Raw genomic sequence first — 23,604 nt, forward strand, 5'->3', positions numbered from 1 at the left:
TAGACGCCAGTAACGATTTGGCATCGTGTCTGGGATCCCCCCGTCTCTAAGAACGGGCAGGGATGGCTCTCCGAGCCCGACAGAGGGGTGACCGACCGTCGGTTCTCCCTCGGGAAAAGCCTCGACGGGATGCTCCTACGACATGACCCTCCTTCTAGTGCCAAAACGTTGGTGAACAAATATGTCGTGATTGATGAGTCAGCACGGCTAGGTCCATGGGTCGATGTCGAGAGTTCTCTGTTGGCTGAGCTGGACGCCCAGGTAGGTCGGGCCTTCGCGACGGGGTGTTGGTCAGCGTTTGTTGGTCCGAGCATCGTTTGCGTCGAGCTGTGTCTCTCCGTTCCCGAGATAAGTGACAGCTCGACCTCCCTCACTGGGTGGCGATTTCTTGGTCGAGGCGCTCGTGGCTCGGGGCGATCGCTTTTCAGCAAAAAAGGCCTTCGTCATGTGATTCCCGACTGTGGCCCCTCCGACGAGCAAATCAGTTGTTGGTGAAATTGTTTTCTCCCCCTGGGTCGGATGTCGGTCAGAGGTCTTTATACTATTGTTCGAGGGCGATCGTACACAGATTAACATGGTGGACGTGCCAAACAGTGCCTTGGTACGGATTTTGACTTGTCGTGTCTTGGGGGCGGTGTCGTCTCGGGATTCCCGAGATGTGCCAAGCAACGACTTGATACGGATTCTGATCTGAGGTGTGACACCAGGTGTGATTTTCTTGGACCCAAAATAGATCTTATCAGTATGCATTACCGATGATGCTGGTTAGGTAGAAACACACAAGCTATCGACAAGGACTGATGCTTCACTCAACAACAACACTGTTCAAGTCGAGCATAGAGAATGACAAAAAGTTGATGGCTGCCGCCGTCATCTCGGTGCATCGAACACTCAGCAGCAACGTCGTTAAAGGTCAAGCATTTTAGGTGCACGTCTCTGTTACATGAAAGATTGACGGGGACACATAGTAGACTGCAATATGATCCACGCACTTTGAGCAATTATTGATATCGTGTTTGTCACAATTTGAGCACAAACGTCATGCGAGACGATATCTCAACCATGAGTGCAAGAAAGTTACTGTTAGAATGAATTATAGACGATATCTCAAACATGAGCACAAACGTCATGCGAGACGATCAATAATAGATATGATATGTGTACGATAGAATATACTAGCAAACTAATGTACGTCGTTTATTTAATTTTTCTCAGATTAATACTTACCATCCATATCGAATGATACATTGTGATGCGATGAATCTTGGTTATACGATTAGATAAATCAATTAATCCTGTTGTACAAATCTTACTTAAAAGCATAACCAATAACATACTTTGGATTTATATTTTCTCCTTTGTCTTATTATATATATATCTATTATTACACATGCAAACTTACACGTTATTTGTAGGAAATAAATTAACCATGAATTTTTTTTTAGAATGTCATTAGCAAAATTAGGTACATAATCGAATCCACTCATATGAATCCTACAAAACTGCATCGAGCTTGTCTCATAAAACTCTTTCAAAATTTAAATTAGCAAAAGATTCAAAGAATATGATTTGATGTAACTTACTTAGATTAGACATCAGATAATATGTAATATGGGATGATTTGATTTGATATGATATGTTATGTCATGATGGGGGACAACTATATACTTGAAGCTTTTTATAATATGTTAGAAGATTGGTAGGAGAGTAAATTATTATTGAAAGAATCAAAGGCATAATTATGGATCTATGACTCATTTGATTATTGGCGACATTTTGTGCTAAATTCGAAAATCATGAGTTCACTTGTTATTCTATCTTCTAAGAAATATAACAATCAAACGATGTGATGTGGATAAATCGACACCCACTAGATGGGTGTAATCTAGACGTAATGTAGACGTCAGTCATCACATTGTTATATTTCTTAAATGGGTTTTAATAATTTTAGGATGTATCTGGAAATATATTTGAAATGTGCATTATGAACTCAATACACATTCCAAAAAATTGATGCTTGATAAATTTTTTAAAAATCATATTTGGCCTAGATATTGTATTGAAAATAGTGATGATATCTAAAGGTAGCATTAGCATTTCAGCATTTGTAAGATGTTAATATAATATTTTGAATTTTAAAAGTACATATAACTTTTTATAATATTACACTAAAATGATTTAGTGAGAAATCAATATGATTTAATTATTCTTTTATTTTTTAAAAAATATTATATTTATTTTTATAATTATATTTTATTTATTTATTATATATAGGCCAATATTTTTTCATAAGATTACATTTATTCATTTGTTTATTTTATTTATTTAATTATTAATTTAAAATTATATATATATATATATATATATGCACCTTTGAATAAATATTAAAAATATATTAATAATAAATTTATTATAAAAATTATATTCTCCAATCTATTCTCCAATTACATATTAAAAATATAAATATATTTTCAAATATAACATTAATTAATTTAATCGATTGATCCATTTAATAGTTAAGTTTTTAATTATAATTACTATATTTCTTAATTATTGATTTTTACAAAGGATTCCGACATAATAGGATGTGAATACCTGTAACCACACCGATGGTGATTCTACTGCAACAAATAAGGATCCGGCTCACGCCTAAGCTTAAGAGATCGCATTCGGCTTGCTCCTCATTTGGGGCTGGGCCGAGAAGCCATAACGGGCTGTGCCGAGATGCTATAACGGGCTGTGCCCAAACAGCCCGTTAATAGCTCTATCAAATCACCGTATGGCGGATATAAGCTTATTCTAGTCCACAACAATTCTCTTCCTCCATGGCTTTCGTCTCCTCCTTACCCGCCTTCGCCATCTCCGACTACCGCACCCGCAGCCGCGTCCTCGCCCGAAGCCGATCCTCTCCGAACTCCGGAATTTCCGGTCCGGGCGCCGGTCTAGATAGCCTCGGCCGTGCCGCCGCCTCTTCCCGCCTCTTGAATCCATGGCACCGCCGCGGTGCTTGGAATCTCGGCCCGGTCCGGGCGGAATCGCCTGATGTCAAGAAGACGGAGCGGGAACCGATGGTCCCCCCTTATAATGTACTCATCACGGGTTCGACCAAAGGTCATTTTTTTGCTTTCCGGCGTTCTTAATGATTGGAGTTGTTATGTTTATTTATTTTAATTTTATTTCTGTGGAGGGTTACATTTTTTATGGAAAATGTTATGTGAAAAATGCTAGATCGAGTTTTTGGTTTCAGGATTAGTCTATTGGTCTAAATTTAGTGACGTTTTCCGTAGTAGGCTTTTCGTAGAGGCTTCCTTGGTTTGTTGGACGAATGGTGATGTGATTTGTTTTGTTTTGTATTCTTAGATATTAGTGAAGATGCTGTTTTTTATTGTTAGTTTTTTTACTAATTTATAGAGTCCACAATGATGATTATAACTTTTAGCTTCCTCAATGTTGTAGTTTTATTGCATGTTGAATATTAACAATTTGATAATTAGGCCTGACTTCGACAGCAGCAGCACTTCTAGTAATCTAATACTTATGGGCCTATGCAGTCAGATATCAAACAGCAGAAATGGTGCAGCTCATTTGTATCTCTTAGGCTTTCTTGTATCAACAATTGGCTGTAGATTCACAGAATTTTTTAAAAACGCATTGTATAGACTGCATAGCTTCTAATAAAAAGTAAGATATTCAAGTTTCATAGTCAAATTTGTCTTGTTAGTGGCATAGGAGGGAGATATCCTCAGTGTTATGATCATATACATTTATATGCTTTTGAGTTTGAAGTGTCAAGATAGAAACCTTATTTTACTTGGGTGCAAAGCTATCTTCATTAACACCTTATTGCATTTTGGTCTACCTAAACAATCGAACATCTTCACCCTTCTGATTACCGCCACTACCACACAAGTCAAACTTCTGGCAGTCACCATGGAGGTAAAGGGTCTGACGTTAGTGAATCACTGAATAGGGAGAGGCATGGACTGATAATTTTTCATACTTGTATTCAACTTCTTTCTTTTACTTGATTCTGTCCTCTGTTTTGGTAACTGCATTTTTGTTACTCTTTTTCTTTTTCCCAAAGAAAGATGAAAGTATATTACTTCATTTTTGTTACACTGAAATACCATGATTCCTGTGCTGTGTGCAGGAATTGGATATGCACTTGCAAGGGAATTTCTAAAGGCAGGTGATAATGTCTTAATATGCTCAAGATCAGGTATCGAGTTGCAATTGAGAAAACAAACATATATTGACTCGGGCTCCCGTTATATTTGACTAATTAATATTTTCCAATAGAAAACTATCTATTAAATTGGTTTTGGCTGATTGATGGCATCTTTCGGTGCTTTTGGACATTGTGTAATGATATTAAAGCTGTTACTCAGATAAGCTGACCCTCTGCAGTTGAACGTGTTGAATCAGCAATTCAGAGCTTGCGCAAGGAATTCGGAGAGCATCGTGTGTGGGTACCCACTGTTGAGCTCCTCTTGTTCCTTTTTCTCCCACTGCCGCACCTTTAGTGATGACAGTGCTTCATGGTATCTAATTAGGAAGCCATAAGATGCTATCTGTCATTGCAGGGAACTGCATGTGATGTCAGAGTAGCAAAGGATGTCAAAGCTCTGGTTGCTTTTGCACGTGAAACGATTGGTTACATTGATATATGGGTATATAATTTTGCCAGACATTGTCATTGCATTATATTAGAAATTAAATTCTTATCTGATGACATTTTCCACATCGTTACAGTTTTCTATTATGAAAAGGAATACTGTGTTTGGTATAGAAGATATAATTTGGCAACTTTGTTAGATGAACATTGTTATTGCATTGTATAACTTCAGTGCAAGAATCATAAACTCTGCTTTTCAATTATATAAAAGGCAATACCTCACATAAATGGTATCAATGTCATTATGATCAAACAAAAATAGAGATCATTGGATATGGGATGGACAATAAAATTTTCTCCAACAAATCTTGACATTAGATATGGAATTGTGCTGTTATTCTGTTGTCTGGGTTACTATGGTAAGCTGGAAATTCTTAAAAGAATTAGAAATATGGATGTCATGTTTGTGAACCAATATGGTTTTTCTTCTATAGACTAAATGTGCCAAGGAGACTATCAAAATGTCTCCTTGTTGCCCCTTACAACAAGGATGTATTTATTGCTAGCTCTTGTAGTTTTAAACTTTCAAATGATTTACTCTTTTCTATACCTTTTCTTTTCTTTTCTGACTCATTCGTCGTCTTCATAAAATGAGTTTGAGCTCTTGCTATTCTTTTCCATAAAAGATTTTTAGGTTTGAATGGCTTAATCTGGCAGTGATTAGCATCTGTAATTCCGCTGTCATGTCTCAGTTTTTTGTTCCTGATATGCTGCCATTATCCAGTGCTGCATTGTACTATGTTGTGCCAGCACAAACTTGGCCATGTGCCACAGTTCATTATCATAATTCTTGTTGGGGTTACAATCCTACGGATACATGCTGGTTTGTTCTGGACAAGCATTTATCAACATGGATTGGCATGTGTCAGCAAAGGTTTGCTGCAAATATAGATAAGCACTATGGCTTCTTGAACTTCTCCTGGAGATAGGATGTTGAGTCTGTTTTACGCACAGAAGCTTACTGATAATTATTTGACTTCAGCATTTTTTTTAACCAATATATCCTTCTAAGATGGAGAAATAATACAGATTAACAATGCTGGATCAAATGCATACAGTTTCAAACCATTGGCTGAAACTTCTGATGAGGATCTTATGTAAGTGTTGCTTTGTAGCAATCAAGAACCTATCAGATTTTTTATGTTGGATAATAGTTCTAAACATTAATGCTTCTAATTAATTTATATTATGCTAAGGGAAGTTGTCACCACAAATACTCTTGGTTTGATGATTTGTTGCCGTGAGGTAATGATCTTATAATAGTATTGCTCGGATTTCATCTTTTTGGCACATAGAAGCTGGTTTTCCTGCAGCATTAATAAGTTGATGGTGTTGATAGGCAATAAACATGATGCTAAACCAGCCTCGAGGTGGTCATATATTCAACATTGATGGAGCAGGTTCAGATGGAAGGCCAACACCACGGTATCTTTTTTTCTTCGTTTTCCTGCTTTTGTAATAATGGTGCTATTATAATAAGTAGGCCTTTCAACTGAGAAGTTCATTCTTCTTTTGGGTGCAATATGTTGACTATATTTTCTTTCTTCAAATCTATGTCCCCCTTTTATTATCATTAGGATCTTTGTCAACATTTTTCTCTAGGCTAGCATTTGTCCATAACTGTTGAGAACTGCATTCCAGTTTCATCTCTATTTATTTTAACAACATTTCAAATCTGTAATCTTTTATATTCTTTTGCTTGTTAACAATTTCCGAGAACATATTATAAATTTTAGTGCACTTATAATATGTTCTCTGCTTGTCTTTTCGCACAAATTTTGTGTTGCCTAATATGTGAATTCTGAGAAAGTCATTCTTTTTTCCTTCCATATCTTTGACTTATGTTCTGTAACAATTTGGCAGAAGAAGTTCCATCATTAAAAAAAGGATCATTTTCTGTATTATTTTCCTATCTTGTTTCTTTTATGTTGATCCTGTATGTGTTTAGAAATGTCTCTGTAGGATGCTTATATTTACCTTGTAAGATATATTGAATAGTGGATGTATGCTTACATGAAATTCTGTTCTGTTATCCAGTCATTATATTATGTCCTCAAATGATAAACATTGAAGTGACTTTACAAATACCATCTTATGTATTATCTATAGGTGTTTATGATTTGTTTACAGGTTTGCTGCATATGGTGCAACCAAGCGCAGTGTTGTGCACCTTACAAAGTCCTTGCAGGTAATTATTATTGAAATGAGTGAATTAATGGTTCATCTTATATGTATAGGAAGTACCTTGAGATTTTGTGTGAGTTTATTGTAGAACATGTTTAATCATAACAAGTACAAGTTTTTACCCTTATCCAAACTTTTAGAAAATTTAAATTAGCTTAGCTAGTAAAGATCTGGTTGTTCATAGTAAAGATTTGGGGTTGAATCCCACCTTCACCACTTAGCCAAATTTTGAAGGTGCTGATAAGTGTAGCTGGTAAATTCTTTGCTGTTAATTCCCAGCTTTACACTTACCCTCTAAAGAGAATACATGTTCAATCATGTCACAACTTTACTAATTGTACCTTCGACAACGATTAGGACTGATGATTTGTGGGTGGGCTGTTGCAGTATTCCCATCAGTTAACTATAATGTTAATGTTGTGGATAAAAATTTCGTGTATCACTGGATCTTGATGTGCCTTGTACAATTGGTTCTTTTGCCAACCTCTCAGTCAATTCCAGATTCTAATTGAAAAAGTCAATGTGCAAATTTGTTGTGTCTCATTGTACTTTAGTGCTATTATAGTTGGCCATATGTGCTATGGCTGTAATCCTTGTAACATTTTTGACATTCTTCCTTTGTGCATCAAGATACAAGTAGTAATTTTTCTGCAAAATCTCTACATGGCTATTTAGCTGTAGCACAAAAATGTCTTTGGATCTTAATAAGGTTTGTAGAAATTTTTGTTGTCCATGAAATTTGACCATGAATAACTTTAGATTCCTTCCAATTTCCTTTAAATGTGTTATTTATGCTAAGGCTGACAAAGGTATTGTCTATGCTCTTTTAATATGGTAAACTTATGATTGGCCTTGCTTCATTCTTCGATCAGATTTTGTTGATTGCTAATAAGTTACAATAGTTTATGGTTCCCTATGCTTTTTGTGTTCATGATGAAGCTACAAGCAATCCTAATGTTGTTTGCAACTATATTCCAGGCAGAGTTGCAGATGCAAGAAGTGAAAAATGTTATGGTGCACAACCTGTCGGTAATGGATTGTTTGCTGTTGTTCACATTCATCAAATTGCTTCAACTATATAAATTTTATCTACTTCGTTTTCTTGTCAAAGTTTGGTTTAATGGTTGTGCTTTTAAACCGACTGAAATCAATTTTCCTTGTCATCCATTTGATATGGTGCCTTTTTGCAGCCTGGTATGGTAACTACTGATCTTCTTATGTCCGGAGCCACAACAAAACAGGTATTATATTCACTTGTAAATTTATATGTGGTTTTCCAATGTCCCAGCTATTGGTTCTGCTCTAACATAAACTCAAATTACAGGCCAAATTTTTTATCAATATATTAGCCGAGCCGCCTGATGTGGTAAGGACTGCACTAATCACTTCTGTGTGATGGCATGATGCATGCTTTATTGGAGTTTGAAAGCAAACAAGATAGCATACATTTATGAGTCCAACCTTTAGCCTTTTCTGCTGGTCATATTTTTAAGGTTGAATGACAAATACTTCAATACCTTAATTTGAATATTAAATCGATCTTGAGTCATCAAATGATGATCGACCATTAGATCATATGTCTACTGGCTGTTACCCAAATCTGTACGAATCAGTGTTCCAGTTTAGGTGAATATGTAACTACTCCAAGGCACACTATTTTTTTCTGTTCTTATCCCTTCTCTTTCTTTACTGCTATTTCTGGCATCCTCAGTTGATGCTCCAGCAACTGAAGTTTTAGTTTAGTGAATACTTTCCTTATGATGACTATATATTTTCCTGCAAAGAGAACTTACACCTGTGATGTTTTATGATCTTGCCAATCTAGCTGCTAGTTACTAGTTCAAAATTTTCATTTAGTCTAGAGATGGAATGTTCGAGGTGATGGATCTCTGTGGAATAATTCACTAGTTTTTTATCAAGTGGAATATTTTTTTACAATATCTAATTTAAAAGAAAGGAATCATGCAATACATCAACGAGTGTGGGCTCGTCCCTAATCCAGTATGGTTTACAGTTTACACTATTAAACCTTCCTGATGAACTGGCTAAAGAATCGATGTATAAATTGTCATTAAGTGCTCGAGGTTGAGAATTAGATGTAAGGCATGTAATACTACTAAGTATCTTAACATGCAAAAGAAGAAAATGGTATGGGATACAATTTCTCCAGTTATGCCTTCCTGTTAGGTCCATCCAAATCTTAATTTGAATCAGATTCCCACGAGGGCAGATCCTTGTGGCGGGACATAACAAGCACAATTTAAAATATCTTTAACGTACCTCATGGTGATATTTCATTGACCTGCAGTTTGAAGAGTTCTCTACATCATTTGGCTCCACATAAATAGAAAAACCAAAGTTTCTCGGAGGTCTTATCTGAATTCTCTATAGGTTTGATTTAGTTAGGGAAAGGTCAATCTGGTCTGTTTTGACATAACTATGGTCACATGTATATTCTCCGGTATCATGTCGGGGTTGGCTATTTTGTGAATCTAACACACTGAAGTAAGGGAGGCACCATCCGTGTTGTTGTGATTTGCTTATTTAAGCCACTTTTGTTATTAGTCTATTGTATATTTTATGCTATCTAAATTTTATGCTTATGGTGCTAATAGTCGTACCAAATATTTCTCCTTTTGCAGGTTGCTGCATTCCTTGTTCCATCCATCAGATCAGTCCCTAGCAGTCAATCCATGAAGCCCACCTACATTCGATTTCTCACGGGCTTCAAAGCTTACTCCCAAATCTTTTCAGTTAAGAATTCTGTTCCTTATTAAAATTCGTTGATGCTAATATTCCTGTTACAGAATAAGCCGAACTGATTGATTCATTTATCATATTTGCTTCTTGCATCTAGAGACTTGCTTTTGGTGCACGACGGAACAGATATCTCGTCGAAGATTGAATGACTTGGCTAGCTTGTAGGTTATAATTTTGTGACAAAAAGCTTTTAAAATCTGTAATGCAACATCCTTTCGTGAAGGATTCCGAAGTAGGCTAACAATTTATTTTGATTGAGTAAATTATTGTTTGTGCTGCTTGAAGGTGCCCTTACCGATCTGTCGGCGTAAAAAGAACAAGTAGCGGAACTGCACACTTCTGCAATTGTTTGATTCGGTATAGTATTTGAATTTGCAAAATACTTTGAACGCCAAATCTATGCAAGTGTACCAGCATCTTGTAGGGAGATTTCTCTAACCCCAAGCTTAAGAATGATCCTCTCAGGGAAAAAGCAGCACCTCAGTATCTAAAATGTAAATTCCCAGTGTTCATGTCAAATCAATGTAAGTACTCTGTTTACAAAAGTTAGGTTTGGTGAGTGATGGCATATTTCAAATCTTGATAATGTTAATTTTTTCTGCAATCATTCATCACTTTGCTAAGACAATCCACATTCGTGTTGTAAGATGCTAAGATGCTGATCAACTATTTGGATACCTAAATGTCATGCTTTCTCAATTCTCCATTTTGCTTCATTGTCTACACTACTATGGAACGAAATATCAGATATCGTGATCGTGGCACCGATCTATCAGCATTTATTTGAGATCTGTAGAATCTCTTGGATTTCTTTTAGAAATTTGATGGATCTCAAATGAGATCAAGAACGATATATAAAATGCATCACGTGCTTCACTTGGGTCAGAAAAATGTGTTAGAATAACGTTAAATATTCCTTAGATGTTGGCATTCCTTGGCGTCCTCCCCAAGTCATTTTGACCGGCCAAAACCTTCTTCTCCAAGCATGATCTTATGGCCAAAAGAGGATACATCTCTCTATATATGTGCTCGGATGGATTCAAGAGTGGGCCGTGAAGAGAGTGATACAGACAGACATGGGAGAGGCGAAACAAGTGAAGTTGTATGGCTTCTGGCTCAGCCCTTACTGCACGCTGGTCCATCTTGCTCTTAAGCTCAAGGGGGTGGCCTATGAGTACGTGGAGGAAGACCTCACCAACAAGAGCGCCACGCTTCTGCAGCTGAACCCGGTGCACCAGAAGGTGCCGGTTCTTGTGGTGGACGGGAAGCCGGTGGCGGAGTCGCGTGTGATCTTGGAGTACATCGATGAGACGTGGGCGGAGCCTTCCTTCCTCCCCAGTGATCCTTACTCGAGAGCTAGGGTTCGCTTTTGGGTTGATTTCTTCTACCAAAGGGTAAATTAACGTCTTATTATTTGCATCTCAGGATACGACTTTTTCGAGTTCTTTTGGCGTTTAGGACTCTTTATGGAGTTGTTCGTTCTTCTTTCTCTTGTCTCTACCATCAGATCTCCCAGGAGGAAAGTATTAGCCAACTCAGTTAGGAAGTCATGAAACCACTGTTCGTAAACCACAGAACAATTTATGTCTACCAAGAGAGTGAGAGATCGATCTCATAGTCTGATATTTAGAATATGTGAGAGTGATATTGATAAGGTCTTAATGTGTGTAGTTTTACCTCACTCGAACTCTTTATCTCCAAGTCGCAAAGGAGCAACATTTCTGCTCTATCCAGATTACATTTCTGCTCTATCATCAGAAATCAACCAGCTTAAACTCTTATATTGTATTATAGCTAATGTATGCTTTCTCTGATTACATACCTTTTTGTGGTTTTGGGGATTGCAGATGGTGCCTCCTAGTTATGCCATTATACGTTCCCAAGGAGAGGAACTGGAGAAGGCAACAAAGGAGTTCATCGAGGTACTAAGAATACTGGAGAAAGGAATCATGGAGGACTTCCCACGGAAGAAGGGGCCATTTATCCATGGCAGCTCCCCTGGTCTCCTTGACATAATTGTAGGTGCAGGCAATCCAGGAACGAAGGCCATCGAGGAGGTGGCTGATGTGAAGCTATTTAACGAGGAGATGACACCACAACTCTACTCCTATGTTCATGCGTTTCTGAGCCTTGACCTTGTCAAGAACACAGTGGTGCCTTACGACCAAGTGTTGGAAGCTATCAAGGAACGCAGAATGATGGCTCTCTCTTCTTCTAAAGAATAGACAACATGGTTTATAGGAAGAGTGATTGCTGTTGTTCTATCGAATGCAATCTGTTTCCGCAGTGTGACTGTGTATTACCTAAAAGAAATTGTCTAAACATCACTTGGGAGTTTCTTGTGATGTGTCTGTACTCAGCAAAAGATCATCCACCAAATAAAGTGATAGATTAGTCCCTCTCTCCCATGCCGACCACACGGACGAGTGCTCGACTTCCTCGGCCGGACGTCCCCTCCGCCGGATTGGATCCTCTGCAAATTTTTGGTGTTATCTGAATTGTGTGTGTTCTACTTAATTCACCAGAAAAAGATAATTGGAGCTCTGTGAAGAAAGGGAGAGTCAAAAAAATATGCCAGAGGAATACAGCATCACTATTGTTCACTGATGACCGCTGTAGGTTTAATTATGGGTGATCAGCAATACTTTACCAAGGAATTCCTCACAGATGAGTTTGCCCATAACACAAACATATGAACATCATAAGATATCATATGATTGCATCTTACCTGAAGAAAAGAACCTATGCAAGTCATAATAATGTGACATTTCAAATATTTTATACAACATGGTACTGAGATGTGATCCACCCTTTTTGGAATAAACAATCATAAACCTTAATCTACGCTGACAGACATGTGGTCAACGAGCAGTATCCTTAAACTCATGGGTCCAGATAGCTCTAGAGATCATAGTATAACCTGGTACTTAAGTGGAAGTATATATTCCATGTAATCAAGATTTCCAATAGACAAACCAGAAAAGCAATTCATTTGAGCCGAAAGGGAAAAGGGAAATCCCACATAATTGTGTTAGATTTCAAAAGAGCTCACGGAGAAGCTTTTTGGCATTGCCAATTCCACTCAGATCAGATGAGCCACAAAAATCAAAGGTTAGGACTTTATAGCCAAAAAGAAGATTAAAACAAAAGGCAGATTGGTACTTTTTCCTTTTCCTAGTGGTCTCAGTTTCACATGGATCAAACTTGGTTAGATTAGATGCTCAAAATAGTTTCTAGGAATTCTTTTCATGTTGCTGCCTATGTGCCTTCTTCAGCACCTGAAATTTTCATCAGGTTTCTGCTTTACCCTGCAAGAAATGTTAAAGATTTGCTTTTTGTTGCACAACATCAGTAATTCTCTGAAACCCAATTGCAGGAGCAAAGACTGAGACGATCAGCATGCAATCGGTGAATCACATGGGATGCTATATGTATAATTTCACAGCCATGCAGGAGGATTACAGCATCGTAGTCGACCTGCACAAAGATCAGCATGCTGCTAAAGGATTTCTTACAGATGAATCCATGTTTCTTATTGAAATTATTAGATTTCAAGCTTCTATAACTACACAAGATCACATCTTGCATCCAAATTTACTACCAAATCACGCACAACATCAGCAGGCCATGGGAGGAAGATCACCCTTGAGGCCGTCGTTGTCGGTCGGCTGCAGCGGCGTCTTCCGGAACACCGAGCTGCCAAAGAGAAGAAAACCGACGGCGTGACCGACGACGGCGGCGATCAGCACGCCCCCGTTGAACGACATGACCGCCAGCATCACGAGGTAGGCGAGCCCGACTCGCGCCGCGTGCAGCGTCGTCCGGGCGAGCCCGGCGGCGACATGGCCGGTCCCGGGCCTGATGAGACGGCAGTGGTTGAGCCACTCGACGAGGAAGGAGAGGGCGAAGACGAGGAGGAGCGCCAGGGCGTACATGCCGCCTCTGGTGCCGGGCCATCCCGAGAAGAGGATCTCGGAGTTCTTGCCCCAGAAGAAGGTCATGTGGGTGTAGTGCCTCTTGGCCATGTTGGAATTGTTCGTGCTCATATCCCCCATCCCGCCGTGGTCCATGGTCTGAATCCTCCTGGTATGCACCTCGTCGTCGTCGTCGTCGTCGTCGGAGGTATTTTTAGTATTGAGGAGGAGGAGAACGACGATGAAGGTAAGCTTTAATGACCTTTTGGACAGGCGTGAGGAGTACTTTGCATGCAGTACAAACACCCAGAAATGGTCGTACAAGTCCGGAAGCAACGGCCGTGTTGGCACCGCTGCGATGTGACGGAGATTTTTGCTTCAGATTAGTCAACAATGGAGGCAACATTTGCGACTACGTGGCCGAACAAATTGTCCGGACTTGGGTAGAACCTGGTCAAAGTCAAATACTAATCTTTTCGATCTCCTGTAGCCATATATATATATATATATATATATATATATATAAGAATAAATAATCATAATTTCATCATTTAAAATTACTTTTTTAAGAGACACGTGTTCGACGAAAAAATAATTTCGTTAATATTCAGTTAATTCTATTATGTATAAGAGTGATCGATGTGGGAACATAACAGGATATTTTCTTGGCATTTAAATAAAAGAGGGTCTGATTTTATTTGAGTTTTTTTGTGAGGGGGAAAACAATATTTTCACTCATAATAATTCCTCCACAATATTTCCATTCCACTCAAATAATTCCTTGATAGCTCTAAAAGAAATCTGCTTTCAGAAGTTACAGGTTTATTTATTATATCATTTTAATACAAAAAATAATATTTTTTTTTCTCCCAAAGGGTGAAAACAATATTATTCCACCAGAGGACTGTAATTATCTCCCAAATTATTAGAGCAGAAAAAAAAAAAAAAGAGTCTATTGGTTTAATTAATATTTATGAGAAAGAATTATATTATATTAGTGTGCTTAATAAATGAAAATAAAAGGATTTTTTTAGTATTTGGTAAATTTTGATGAAAATAAAAAAGAATTATAAAAAAATCGCATAAATATTCTTAAAATAACAAATGAAAAATGCTCCTCTTTGCTCTGGTTGTGGTGGAGCTTTCATTAGCTTCGTCGCACCCACCGTCGCCCTCTTCGTGTCCTCTTCGGCTTAGTCTTATTTCCGGCAATAACTACGCTGCTGCCGAACTGAGACCTTCCGCGGGACCGCCGGGCCGGTCCACCATCACACCGCAAGCAAAGGCGGGCTCCTTCGTCGCCTGCGGGGATGCTTCGCCACGCGCGGCGGCGCTCCGGCTACGGCCCCCAGTTCTGCGCCGCCGCTGCTGCCCTCCTCCTCCTCGTCTCCCTCTCCGTCCTTCATTCCCGCCTCTCTTCCGCTTCCTCTTCCTTCCCTCTCCGCCTCGGCCTCCCCTCCGTCCTACCCCGTCGCGCCCCCTCGGATCGCGACCCCGCTGCCCTCTTCGACGACGCCGACGACAACGCCCTCAACGAGACCGCCGCCGAAGACGACCGGATCGACGAGCTCGACGTGCTTGAGGAGGAGGAGGAGGAGGTCGACCGCGGCCGGAGTGCCCAGGAGGAGGAGGAGGGAGACGCCGATGAGCAGGATCCCGACGAGCCAGCGGTCACCCGGACTCTTAGCTCCGGCCTGTTCTGGGATCACGCCCTCGGCGTTGCCCGGAGGCGGTTCGGCCAGCTGGAGCAGGATCCGCGCGGCGACCGCTTCCTTGATTCCTACGATGCCCGTCACTTTCGGACCAAGACCGCGTTCGGGTCGGACGACCAGCCGGTGGATGAGGACGTGCGGCTGAAGCTCGACTCGATCCGGAGGATCGAGGATGCGCTTCTGCTCAAGGCGGGCTCCGGTGACTCGCCTCTGCGGGAGGGGTGGGCGCGGTGGCTCGAGGGGAAGGGGAATTTCCTCCGGCGGGATCGGATGCTCCGCTCGAACCTCGAGCTGTTGAACCCCAAGAACCATCCTTTGCTTCAGGATCCGGACGGGCCCGGCCTGGCGACCCTCACTCAAGGCGATCGGATGGTTCAGAGGGTGCTGCTGAAGGAGATGGAGAGTATTCCATTTAATGTGGGTGGGGGTGGTGAGGCTAAAAGAGCCGACGGAAGAAGAAAACTAGAAGTGGAGAATACGAGAAGGCAAGAGGAAATTCCGGACGGACAGAGGAAAAGAACTACTTCGGAGGAGGAGGAGGGTCGAGTGCATGCCGATGGTCGGCGATGGGGGTATTTTCCTGGTATAGACGCCCATCTGACTTTTACAGATTTCATGGAGCAGTTTCTCGATAGCGGGCGGTGCAAAATAAGAGTTTTTATGGTGTGGAACAGCCCACCTTGGACTTATGGTGTCCGGCACCAGCGGGGACTGGAGAGTCTTCTGCATCATCATTGGGATGCTTGTGTTGTTGTGTTCTCGGAGACAATGGAGCTCAACTTCTTCGAGGACTTTGTGAAGGATGGGTACTGCATTCTTTGTCTAAAACGTGGTGCTTTAAGGCTGGTAGTTCAACTTAAGCATTTAGAATAAATTTTCTTGTTCCTTGTTGGTCCCTACCTCTCTTCATCACTGTCTTCCTTACTTTCCCCCTTCCTCATAACTCCTTATCCTGCTTCCAAGGTTTCATTTAATTTCTTAGTGGTTAGTGACAATACATGACATTTTGATATCAGATTTTGTGAACCACATTCTGCTGAACTGAGCCAAGGACTCCTTTTAATGCTAATGCCTAATGGCAGGGTATACAAGTTTTCTAAAAAACTGATCTTTTTTTCTTTCTCAATGCATATTGCGCACATGTAAATGCAAAAACTGAAGATGATGTCCAATTGTATTTGATCTTTATTAATCCCTCATTGCTTTGAGTAATAGGTAGGGATGTGAGGACTCTCGTATCATGATTGCCCTGGTTAAATGCTGTTAACGAGAGTATCGATGTGTTGGTAATAACATCCAGTATTGACTAAAAAGTAGGTTTTTTAAACAAAAAATATAAGAATCACATAGTGCATATGCCTAGGTGGTTGACCCTATGAATTTGTTGTATTTCCAATAAATTAAGGTTATGTGATGAATGGCACATGAACTTTTGCTGTTATAAGTAAGTTGAATTTTTTACCATGATTTGTGCTATGAAATAATATATTCTCCTTTTTCTCTTCACATTGTTAAAGATATTTATGCTCCATCAAAATTAGACTTCTAGAGTTAAATTTAAACAGTTCACAAATGTCTCTGTTAGAAAATTCATTTTGTAACTTGATGTCCGGCATACAGGTTTAGAGTTGCAGTTGCCATGCCAAATCTTGATGAACTTTTGAAGGACACTCCAGCACATATTTTTTCATCTGTATGGTTTGAGTGGAGGAAGACATTACATTATCCCATTCATTATAGCGAGCTATTACGTCTTGCTGCTCTCTACAAGTAAGTTGCCAATTTTGTTTAAAGATTTATCCTAAACTAAGGTCCTAATATTTGTTTGCTTGTTGTAGTACATTTTTGTGGATAGAAACTTCTTTGTTCTTTCTTTCTAGGTCTTTTCTCATGTAAAAGGAATTCATTTCATGCAGAAACTTGGAAAGAAGACAGCATACCCACTAAATTTTAAATCTGCAGATCCATACCTTTTGGTTGTTTGATTGCCTAAATTTTAATTTGTAAATGGATTTTATACGAGTTAATTGAAGGCATCAATTATGGATATTAGCTAGGCCATTTTGCCTCACAATTCTTGTTTGATCACAAATATCATATATGCTAACGCATCAGATAATTACTTCTAAACAAATTATTCTCTGAGATATATATATATATATATATATATATATATATATATATATATATATGTTTCTAAGATTATGAATTTCTCAACTTTCTGATCATCCAACATGATCAGAATGACAAACGCATTCCAAATAAATATCTAATGTTGGTTATGAATCTTAGTCTCTAGACCTCCTAGAGTTCCACAAGCGAAAGTGAGCAGAGCCAAATTCTCATCCACTTTCTAACTTTATGATTAAGAAGTTTTATCTCCATGGGAAGATTCCTACTTTTGGTTTATGCCTAGACCAAGGAATTATAAAGTAAAATTTATGAAATATTTTTATGCTAATATATTACATAACAAATTGGTTTCTTTTCAGAATCTTTAGTTGTACTATCCCAATGTCAAACAATAATAGCAATATAAGTGGATGGGTTTATGATTCTAAATCTTATGATTAGTTTAAATTGTGGTACTCCATATACTCATAGTATTACAACATCGGTGTCATATATTTTTTTAATTATTATCCTTATGTGTGTCCCTGTATCTCCATTTTGTCTTTTGCCGAATTTAATACTTGGATATGCATTCATATTACATTCATGTCCCCATGTCCATGTGCCATTGTTGACTTGATCTATGTGCTACCAAGGTAAAGTTAAAAGGCAGTAGCATCAAAGATGGTCTCTCGACTATAACCACATAATATTTATTTTAGAGTTTAATATAAAACACTAAACACATTTTAACTATAGGCTAACAAGGTCATTGTCACTTAATTATTCGATTTTTTTTTCTTTACAACACCTAACATTCCAGCACAAACAAGCAAAGAGTTTAAGTTTCTTTCTTTGTGTCTTATTAATGGTATATAAGATGAAATGGCAAGTCACTAGTTAATATTCAACTTATTGATGAGCCAACTCAGACCAAGCTTTGCTCCATTCAGGCTCAGCTTAACTTACGTTAGCGGAGCTCAAGCCCGGCCCAAAATCAAAATCATGCTTAAAATAATGTTCAAGATTAACTTATAATAATTTTTGCAAGCTCAATCTCGGTTTAAATTTTGTTCATTCGATAAGACAATAGTCTACAAAACTAGAGATTTTGGTTCTATCCTCAATGGAGTTGACTTTTGGTCTCATTTTTGAAGGACTTTTTTTTTTTTTTCAGTTGAGTTGATTTTGGTTCTCCTTTTTGAATGAACAATTCTTTTCACCTGCTCACCGACTTGTTAAATGGGAGTAAGACATAAATTTGCAATTAAAATGTGTCATACATAAATGAGTTTGTTGAAGAGTCTGCTCGGGAGCATCTTCACAAACTTATTAGTGAGTCGATTGGCTAGCCTAAACGAGTGGAGCTTTGCCATGTTCAAGAATGGTTCATTTAATAATTGAGCTTCATAACCTTGGCAAATGAGCTTTTTCATGAGTTGAAAACTGACTTGCTTGTGAATGGCTTTACTCATTTGCAACCCTAAGCAAATATGTGATCTCCAAAACATAATCCATTGTGTAGTTGTACTAACATCTCTTTATTTATATTTGTTTGTTAGCATCAAGTTCCATCTTATCTTTCAACTATCAGATACTATCAAGCACCATGTTTTCATTTGTCATGTTGTCAATGCACTGAAAATGAGAGCCTGGAAAATAACCTATAAAGTTTATTAGCTCACCCGTCAATAAAGAAAGTATATTGAAGGTAATTTGCATACTACATAAGCAAGCATGAGCTATATGGCACATAATACAGGCATGGCAAATGACATAACTTAGTGGTATGGTAAATGTTATGACCACTGAAGCTGTTCCATTTTGCCCTTTGTAACAAAGATATTTGTTTTTTTTCCTTTGATAATCCAGATATGGTGGTGTATACCTTGATTCAGATATTATAGTTCTAAACCCTCTGCATTCACTGAAGAATTTTGTTTCAATTGAGGATAACACAGGTGGCAATTCAGTCTTTAATGGTGCAGTGATGGCATTCGAAAAGAACAGGTACTGAAACTGTACATATTTGCCTAACTTCATGTGTTTTATGGATATAAAGGCAAATCTACTTGTTTGATTCAACTTTATGATCAATAATGCCATGTAGGATGTCTTGATCCTGATTATGTCATCTGAAGTTATCTTTTAGTGTTTGTATCCAGGTTCAAATGTAGTAACTGTGGCTTAGATCTTCATTTTGCCCAAATCAGACCATATGGACTAAGAACGCATAGTTGCACATTTGTTCTAAGCAAAGTAGGACAACTTAAGTATTGACAATAGAAGCGTGGCTGGGAATCAACTTTCTTACCTTAAATACTGAGTTTGCTACGTACATGTGAGCGTTATTTTTCATGAAGTGTGATAGATTATCCTGTTGTTTCAGAAATGCATTCTGTGAGGTGATAATTTACTTGTAAATGGAAATAAGAATGTTGAGAATGATGCCTAAAATAGAACGCACGGCATAATAGTATTTCATTTGCCTGTTAAGTGTTACAATGTCCACTGAAAGATCAGTAGTTGTAATCTATTGTAGCTTCTTTCTTTTAGGTTATAAAAGTCACAATTTTTCCAACAGGATTCACATGACTACTTGATCTGGATCTGAGAGCAGCCATATCATTTTGTATAACATTTTTCCACTAATACATCTTTAGCTTTGTGTATTAATTCTCACAAGTCTATATATTTGTCTGCAGTTCTTTGATGCTCGAGTGCCTAAATGAATACTATTCAACATATGACGATACCCTTTTAAGGTGGAATGGTGCTGATCTCATGACAAGAGTTATAAAAAGGATTTCTGACAAGGCTGGGAAATCTTCTTTACAGCTTGACATAAAGATGGAACCTCAGTTTGCATTTCATCCTATCAGTTCGATAAATATTACAAGGTGCTTCTTTCTTTGATATAGATCTTTTGTTTTGAATTCCATACCATTAACCATTCTCCTAATAGCTTCGGTTAAATGAGCAAGTTAGAACAATGTGGCTAGTAATTTGTTGGTTAGCTTGCCTACTGCTAAGACTATAGTGTGTGACCTTTACGTTATGTATACAGTGAGGCGTTTGCTCCGTCTTTAAAATTTTCTTTTAGGGAATTCTGTGGAAATTCTGTGTTGCTTTATAACCCGTATCATCTAGTCTTCTAGTTTTATACGCAACAAACATTACACTGCACTTGCATACCCCTCTTAATTCCTGGCATCACTTTCCATAAGAAAATGACATTTATCAGCAAAATTCTGACATCGCTGGACATGTTCAACAAGCTAACCACCTGTACTCTATGCTAGCATTATCGCTCAACAGTTTGAATGGATTTTGTACAGGTACTTTGCAGAGCCTGCTGATCAATTTGAAAGAGCTGAACAAGATGATCTTTTAAAAAGGATGCTGAATGAATCAATCACATTTCATTTCTGGAATGGCATGACATCTGCTTTGGTTCCTGAACCTAACAGTCTTATGGAGAGGCTTCTAAATCAGTACTGTCTCCATTGTCTTGATGTGTTGTGATTTTGCATGGGTGATCCGACCTTCCAAACATCCCTGAACCTAACAGTCTTATGGAGAGGCTTCTAAATCAGTACTGTCTCCATTGTCTTGATGTGTTGTGATTTTGCATGGGTGATCCGACCATCCAAACATCGTGTTTTCCATTGAAGGAATGACCTCTTGGTATGCCCAAGAAACGGGATGGTGCAAGGGTGCTGAAGTGAAAATTCAGGACTCGTAAGCAGAAATCAAAGAGGAGCTGCCTTCAGCTATGTTGGTCAACTTCTGAATGACAGATCTTTAATGAAATCGATTAGATTAGCATGCGATGCTGATGCAAGAAATAAAAGAGGAACCCGTGGAATCCAGATTAGATGCTTGTGTGACTAAATAGAGATTTTGAGCACAAGAATAGTTATATATTTTTGCATATTTGATAATTTAGAAGGTGTAGATTCTTTGAAATTATCACTCCAAAAGGTTTCGTCAGCGTGACTTTGGGAAAAATTGTACAATTGTTGTACCTTCAACCATTCATTATGTTGATGTTTCTCCTAAATAAGTTTTGATGTGTCATTACTCCTTGAATAATCAGATTGTTGTTTCAGTGCAATCAATCTACTTGATGTGTGAAGTTGGTGTAATTGACAAAGAGGTGACTCGGAACTCTCGAGGGAAAGAGTCTTATGGATCCTTTTTCTTTTCCTGTAGGCTCTGACATTCTAATAATGTATATCTGTTTTGCACATTCAACTTATAATTATCTGAAGTGAAATTACAGATCTAAATCATATGATGATTACACATAAATCATATGATTAAAAGTGACACCAATAATAATAGTAATAAATTGTTTATTTTTCCTCTTATGATAACGTATCAAAGTTTTATACTTTCTTTCTAGACGTCACATTAAAATTATTTTTTTAGAGTAAAAAATAAACGATGATATATTACAAGATATGTATCTCCTCAATTTATCTCTCCATTTAATTAAGATGTTGGGCTCACTCATTCGGATTGATATATCATCGTCTCCATCGAAACGAGGATCATTGATAAATGTAAATCAACTTGGATCAGACACGTCTATCGTCTTGTCTACTGACCATGTGCCATTTCTGAACTTTCGTTTTCTGCAGAGCTCAATCTCCATAGCTTTCGATTTTTGGCCATCCTCTGTCAGCTTGTGCCTTCACGAACTCTGCTAAGAGCTTGATTTCATCCTCCTGCAGCCGTGGTCCGAATGTGCACTGACCTCTCGGCGTACATCTCTCTCCGAAACCCTGATGATACAATTATAGATTCAGAGCTATTGATGCTTCGGTTGCAGACAATAATAGCATAAAGGTAAGAGGAGGCTACTTGCCGGCATCCTTCCCTGTCCATAGTATGTGATGTCGTATATTCCCTCCTCTGTGGCAACACCGTTCCTGCACAAGACAAGAAGACCACGTACCTCAGTGTGCAAAAAGAGATGCGGAAGAGCAGCGGCTGGCTTACCTTTGCAGATCTTTCATGAATAGAGTGGCACCCTGAAAGGAGGAGGAGGAGGCAAGCGAATGAGGCAGATGTGGAACCACCAAACTGGTTACATTATGGAAACGAAAGGAAATCAAAACACTCACAGGCTGCAAAAGGTTCCCTCCCATGTCATGGCAACCGATACATGCTTTCTGAAACAGAGCCGCACCATTCGATATAGACTGGCCGTAGGCCACTGCGACAAGTAACCAAACATGACTGACTTGCAAGTCTCCGATGATGATATGTATACAGGTCATTGTTGCATCGTATGAGGTGTTGCGTTCAGGATCAAAAGTCCAAGCCATTCATTCAAAAACAAAGGTCTATTTGTAGAATTTATGGGCTTCAAATTTTGATTGTGATGCATAAAAATAGTCTTTGGCTTTTCCAAAGGATTTTTCTGCCATTCAGCTTTGTGTAATGTAATAGATATAATTAGATCGATTGTCTGTCTTAATTGTTTCTAGTCAAATCTTATTAGGTTTCTAATGTAATGTGGTTTCTACATGGCATATATATGCATGCATTTGGCTTCACCCGAGGCTGAATTCGACGGCGTTATGCCGATGTGGACACCACATGGATGAGACGTCACCGACGACGCACGCATCAACGAGTCGACGTGTGCAACAACAGTACATACAGTAGAGCTGTTTCCAAGAAAGATTATGGCATCGATGACCAATGAACCCACCAAAGGACAGCCTCGAAATAATTACCAGCGACGGAGGGCAATAAGGGGAAGAGGGCGGGCGCTCACCGGGAGCGGATAAGGCGAGGATTGCAGCAGCGGCCACCAGAGGAGTCGCCAGCCGCTCCATGACTCCTCCCGGGGTTCCTCCTCCTTGCTCTTGGCGGAGCGGAGTAGCCTCTCGCCTCTTCGACCAGTCCTATGCAGAAGTTTTTAGCGTTACCTGGGAAGCTAAACGATGTTGGAAGGAGAAGCATCGCAGCTTTTGCTCTGTGAGGTTACCTTCGGGCGGAAGCAGCAGGAGCTGTTGCAGCAGGTGGAGACCAAGCAAAGAGGCTGCCGCATCTTTCTCGCAGGAAGAACTCCTAATAACAGATTTGCTTGGAGGTGAGGGAAAAGTCGCCGAGAAGTTACAAATGTGGGCTGGGAAACATTACTTGCCGGAGAAACCAAATCCAGATCAAACCGGATGATGACCCACTCAGGTTTATGATGTCAATGGGTGGTACAGGATTGGTTGGGACT

The 23,604-nt window shown here is 39.0% G+C and overlaps 5 protein-coding genes across 10 annotated transcripts; 3 read left to right on the forward strand and 2 right to left on the reverse strand.

The window, feature by feature from the left end:
• The first annotated feature begins 2,798 nt into the window (after window positions 1–2,798).
• Window positions 2,799–10,196, forward strand: LOC135581043 (chlorophyll(ide) b reductase NOL, chloroplastic-like). Of its 4 annotated transcripts, XM_065175534.1 has the most exons (14): window positions 2,802–3,111; window positions 4,151–4,219; window positions 4,408–4,469; window positions 4,584–4,670; window positions 5,705–5,772; window positions 5,872–5,920; window positions 6,015–6,100; window positions 6,806–6,863; window positions 7,838–7,888; window positions 8,050–8,100; window positions 8,184–8,225; window positions 9,502–9,612; window positions 9,717–9,780; window positions 9,905–10,196. In XM_065175534.1, the coding sequence occupies exons 1-13, from the start codon at window positions 2,826–2,828 to the stop codon at window positions 9,762–9,764; spliced, it is 1,068 nt and encodes a 355-aa protein (XP_065031606.1). In that variant the 5' UTR covers window positions 2,802–2,825; the 3' UTR covers window positions 9,765–9,780; window positions 9,905–10,196. The 4 variants fall into 4 exon arrangements, with proteins under 4 accessions (XP_065031608.1, XP_065031607.1, XP_065031606.1 ...); XM_065175535.1 differs by lacking the exon at window positions 9,905–10,196 and having other exon boundaries at window positions 2,801–3,111; window positions 4,151–4,189; window positions 9,717–9,896; XM_065175533.1 differs by lacking the exon at window positions 9,905–10,196 and having other exon boundaries at window positions 9,717–9,896.
• A 273-nt stretch (window positions 10,197–10,469) lies between these two features.
• Window positions 10,470–12,025, forward strand: LOC103970644 (glutathione S-transferase U10). The gene is made up of 2 exons (XM_009384511.3): window positions 10,470–11,013; window positions 11,467–12,025. Exons 1-2 carry the CDS (start codon window positions 10,696–10,698, stop codon window positions 11,842–11,844), a joined length of 696 nt encoding a protein of 231 aa, XP_009382786.2. The 5' UTR covers window positions 10,470–10,695; the 3' UTR covers window positions 11,845–12,025.
• A 994-nt stretch (window positions 12,026–13,019) lies between these two features.
• Window positions 13,020–13,798, reverse strand: LOC103970654 (copper transporter 6). The gene has a single exon (XM_009384524.3). The coding sequence runs from the start codon at window positions 13,687–13,689 to the stop codon at window positions 13,237–13,239; it is 453 nt and encodes a 150-aa protein (XP_009382799.2). The 5' UTR covers window positions 13,690–13,798; the 3' UTR covers window positions 13,020–13,236.
• An 844-nt stretch (window positions 13,799–14,642) lies between these two features.
• LOC103970662 (uncharacterized protein At4g19900) lies at window positions 14,643–21,452 on the forward strand. 2 transcript variants are annotated; one of them, XM_018822558.2, is made up of 5 exons: window positions 14,643–16,087; window positions 16,866–17,015; window positions 19,230–19,367; window positions 20,063–20,257; window positions 20,696–21,452. In XM_018822558.2, the coding sequence occupies exons 1-5, from the start codon at window positions 14,844–14,846 to the stop codon at window positions 20,880–20,882; spliced, it is 1,914 nt and encodes a 637-aa protein (XP_018678103.2). In that variant the 5' UTR covers window positions 14,643–14,843; the 3' UTR covers window positions 20,883–21,452. The 2 variants fall into 2 exon arrangements, with proteins under 2 accessions (XP_018678103.2, XP_009382810.2); XM_009384535.3 differs by having other exon boundaries at window positions 14,643–16,051.
• A 374-nt stretch (window positions 21,453–21,826) lies between these two features.
• Window positions 21,827–23,580, reverse strand: LOC103970669 (cytochrome c6, chloroplastic). 2 transcript variants are annotated; one of them, XM_009384548.3, is made up of 6 exons: window positions 23,362–23,580; window positions 23,149–23,278; window positions 22,490–22,581; window positions 22,365–22,396; window positions 22,231–22,294; window positions 21,827–22,147 (listed from the first exon to the last, which is right to left on the reverse strand). In XM_009384548.3, the coding sequence occupies exons 1-6, from the start codon at window positions 23,422–23,424 to the stop codon at window positions 22,007–22,009; spliced, it is 522 nt and encodes a 173-aa protein (XP_009382823.2). In that variant the 5' UTR covers window positions 23,425–23,580; the 3' UTR covers window positions 21,827–22,006. The 2 variants fall into 2 exon arrangements, with proteins under 2 accessions (XP_009382823.2, XP_009382832.2); XM_009384557.3 differs by having other exon boundaries at window positions 23,149–23,266; window positions 23,362–23,568.
• Window positions 23,581–23,604: the final 24 nt, after the last annotated feature.

This window comes from Musa acuminata, unplaced genomic scaffold (genome assembly GCF_036884655.1).
Source record: "Musa acuminata AAA Group cultivar baxijiao unplaced genomic scaffold, Cavendish_Baxijiao_AAA HiC_scaffold_42, whole genome shotgun sequence".
Lineage (NCBI taxonomy): Eukaryota > Viridiplantae > Streptophyta > Magnoliopsida > Zingiberales > Musaceae > Musa > Musa acuminata.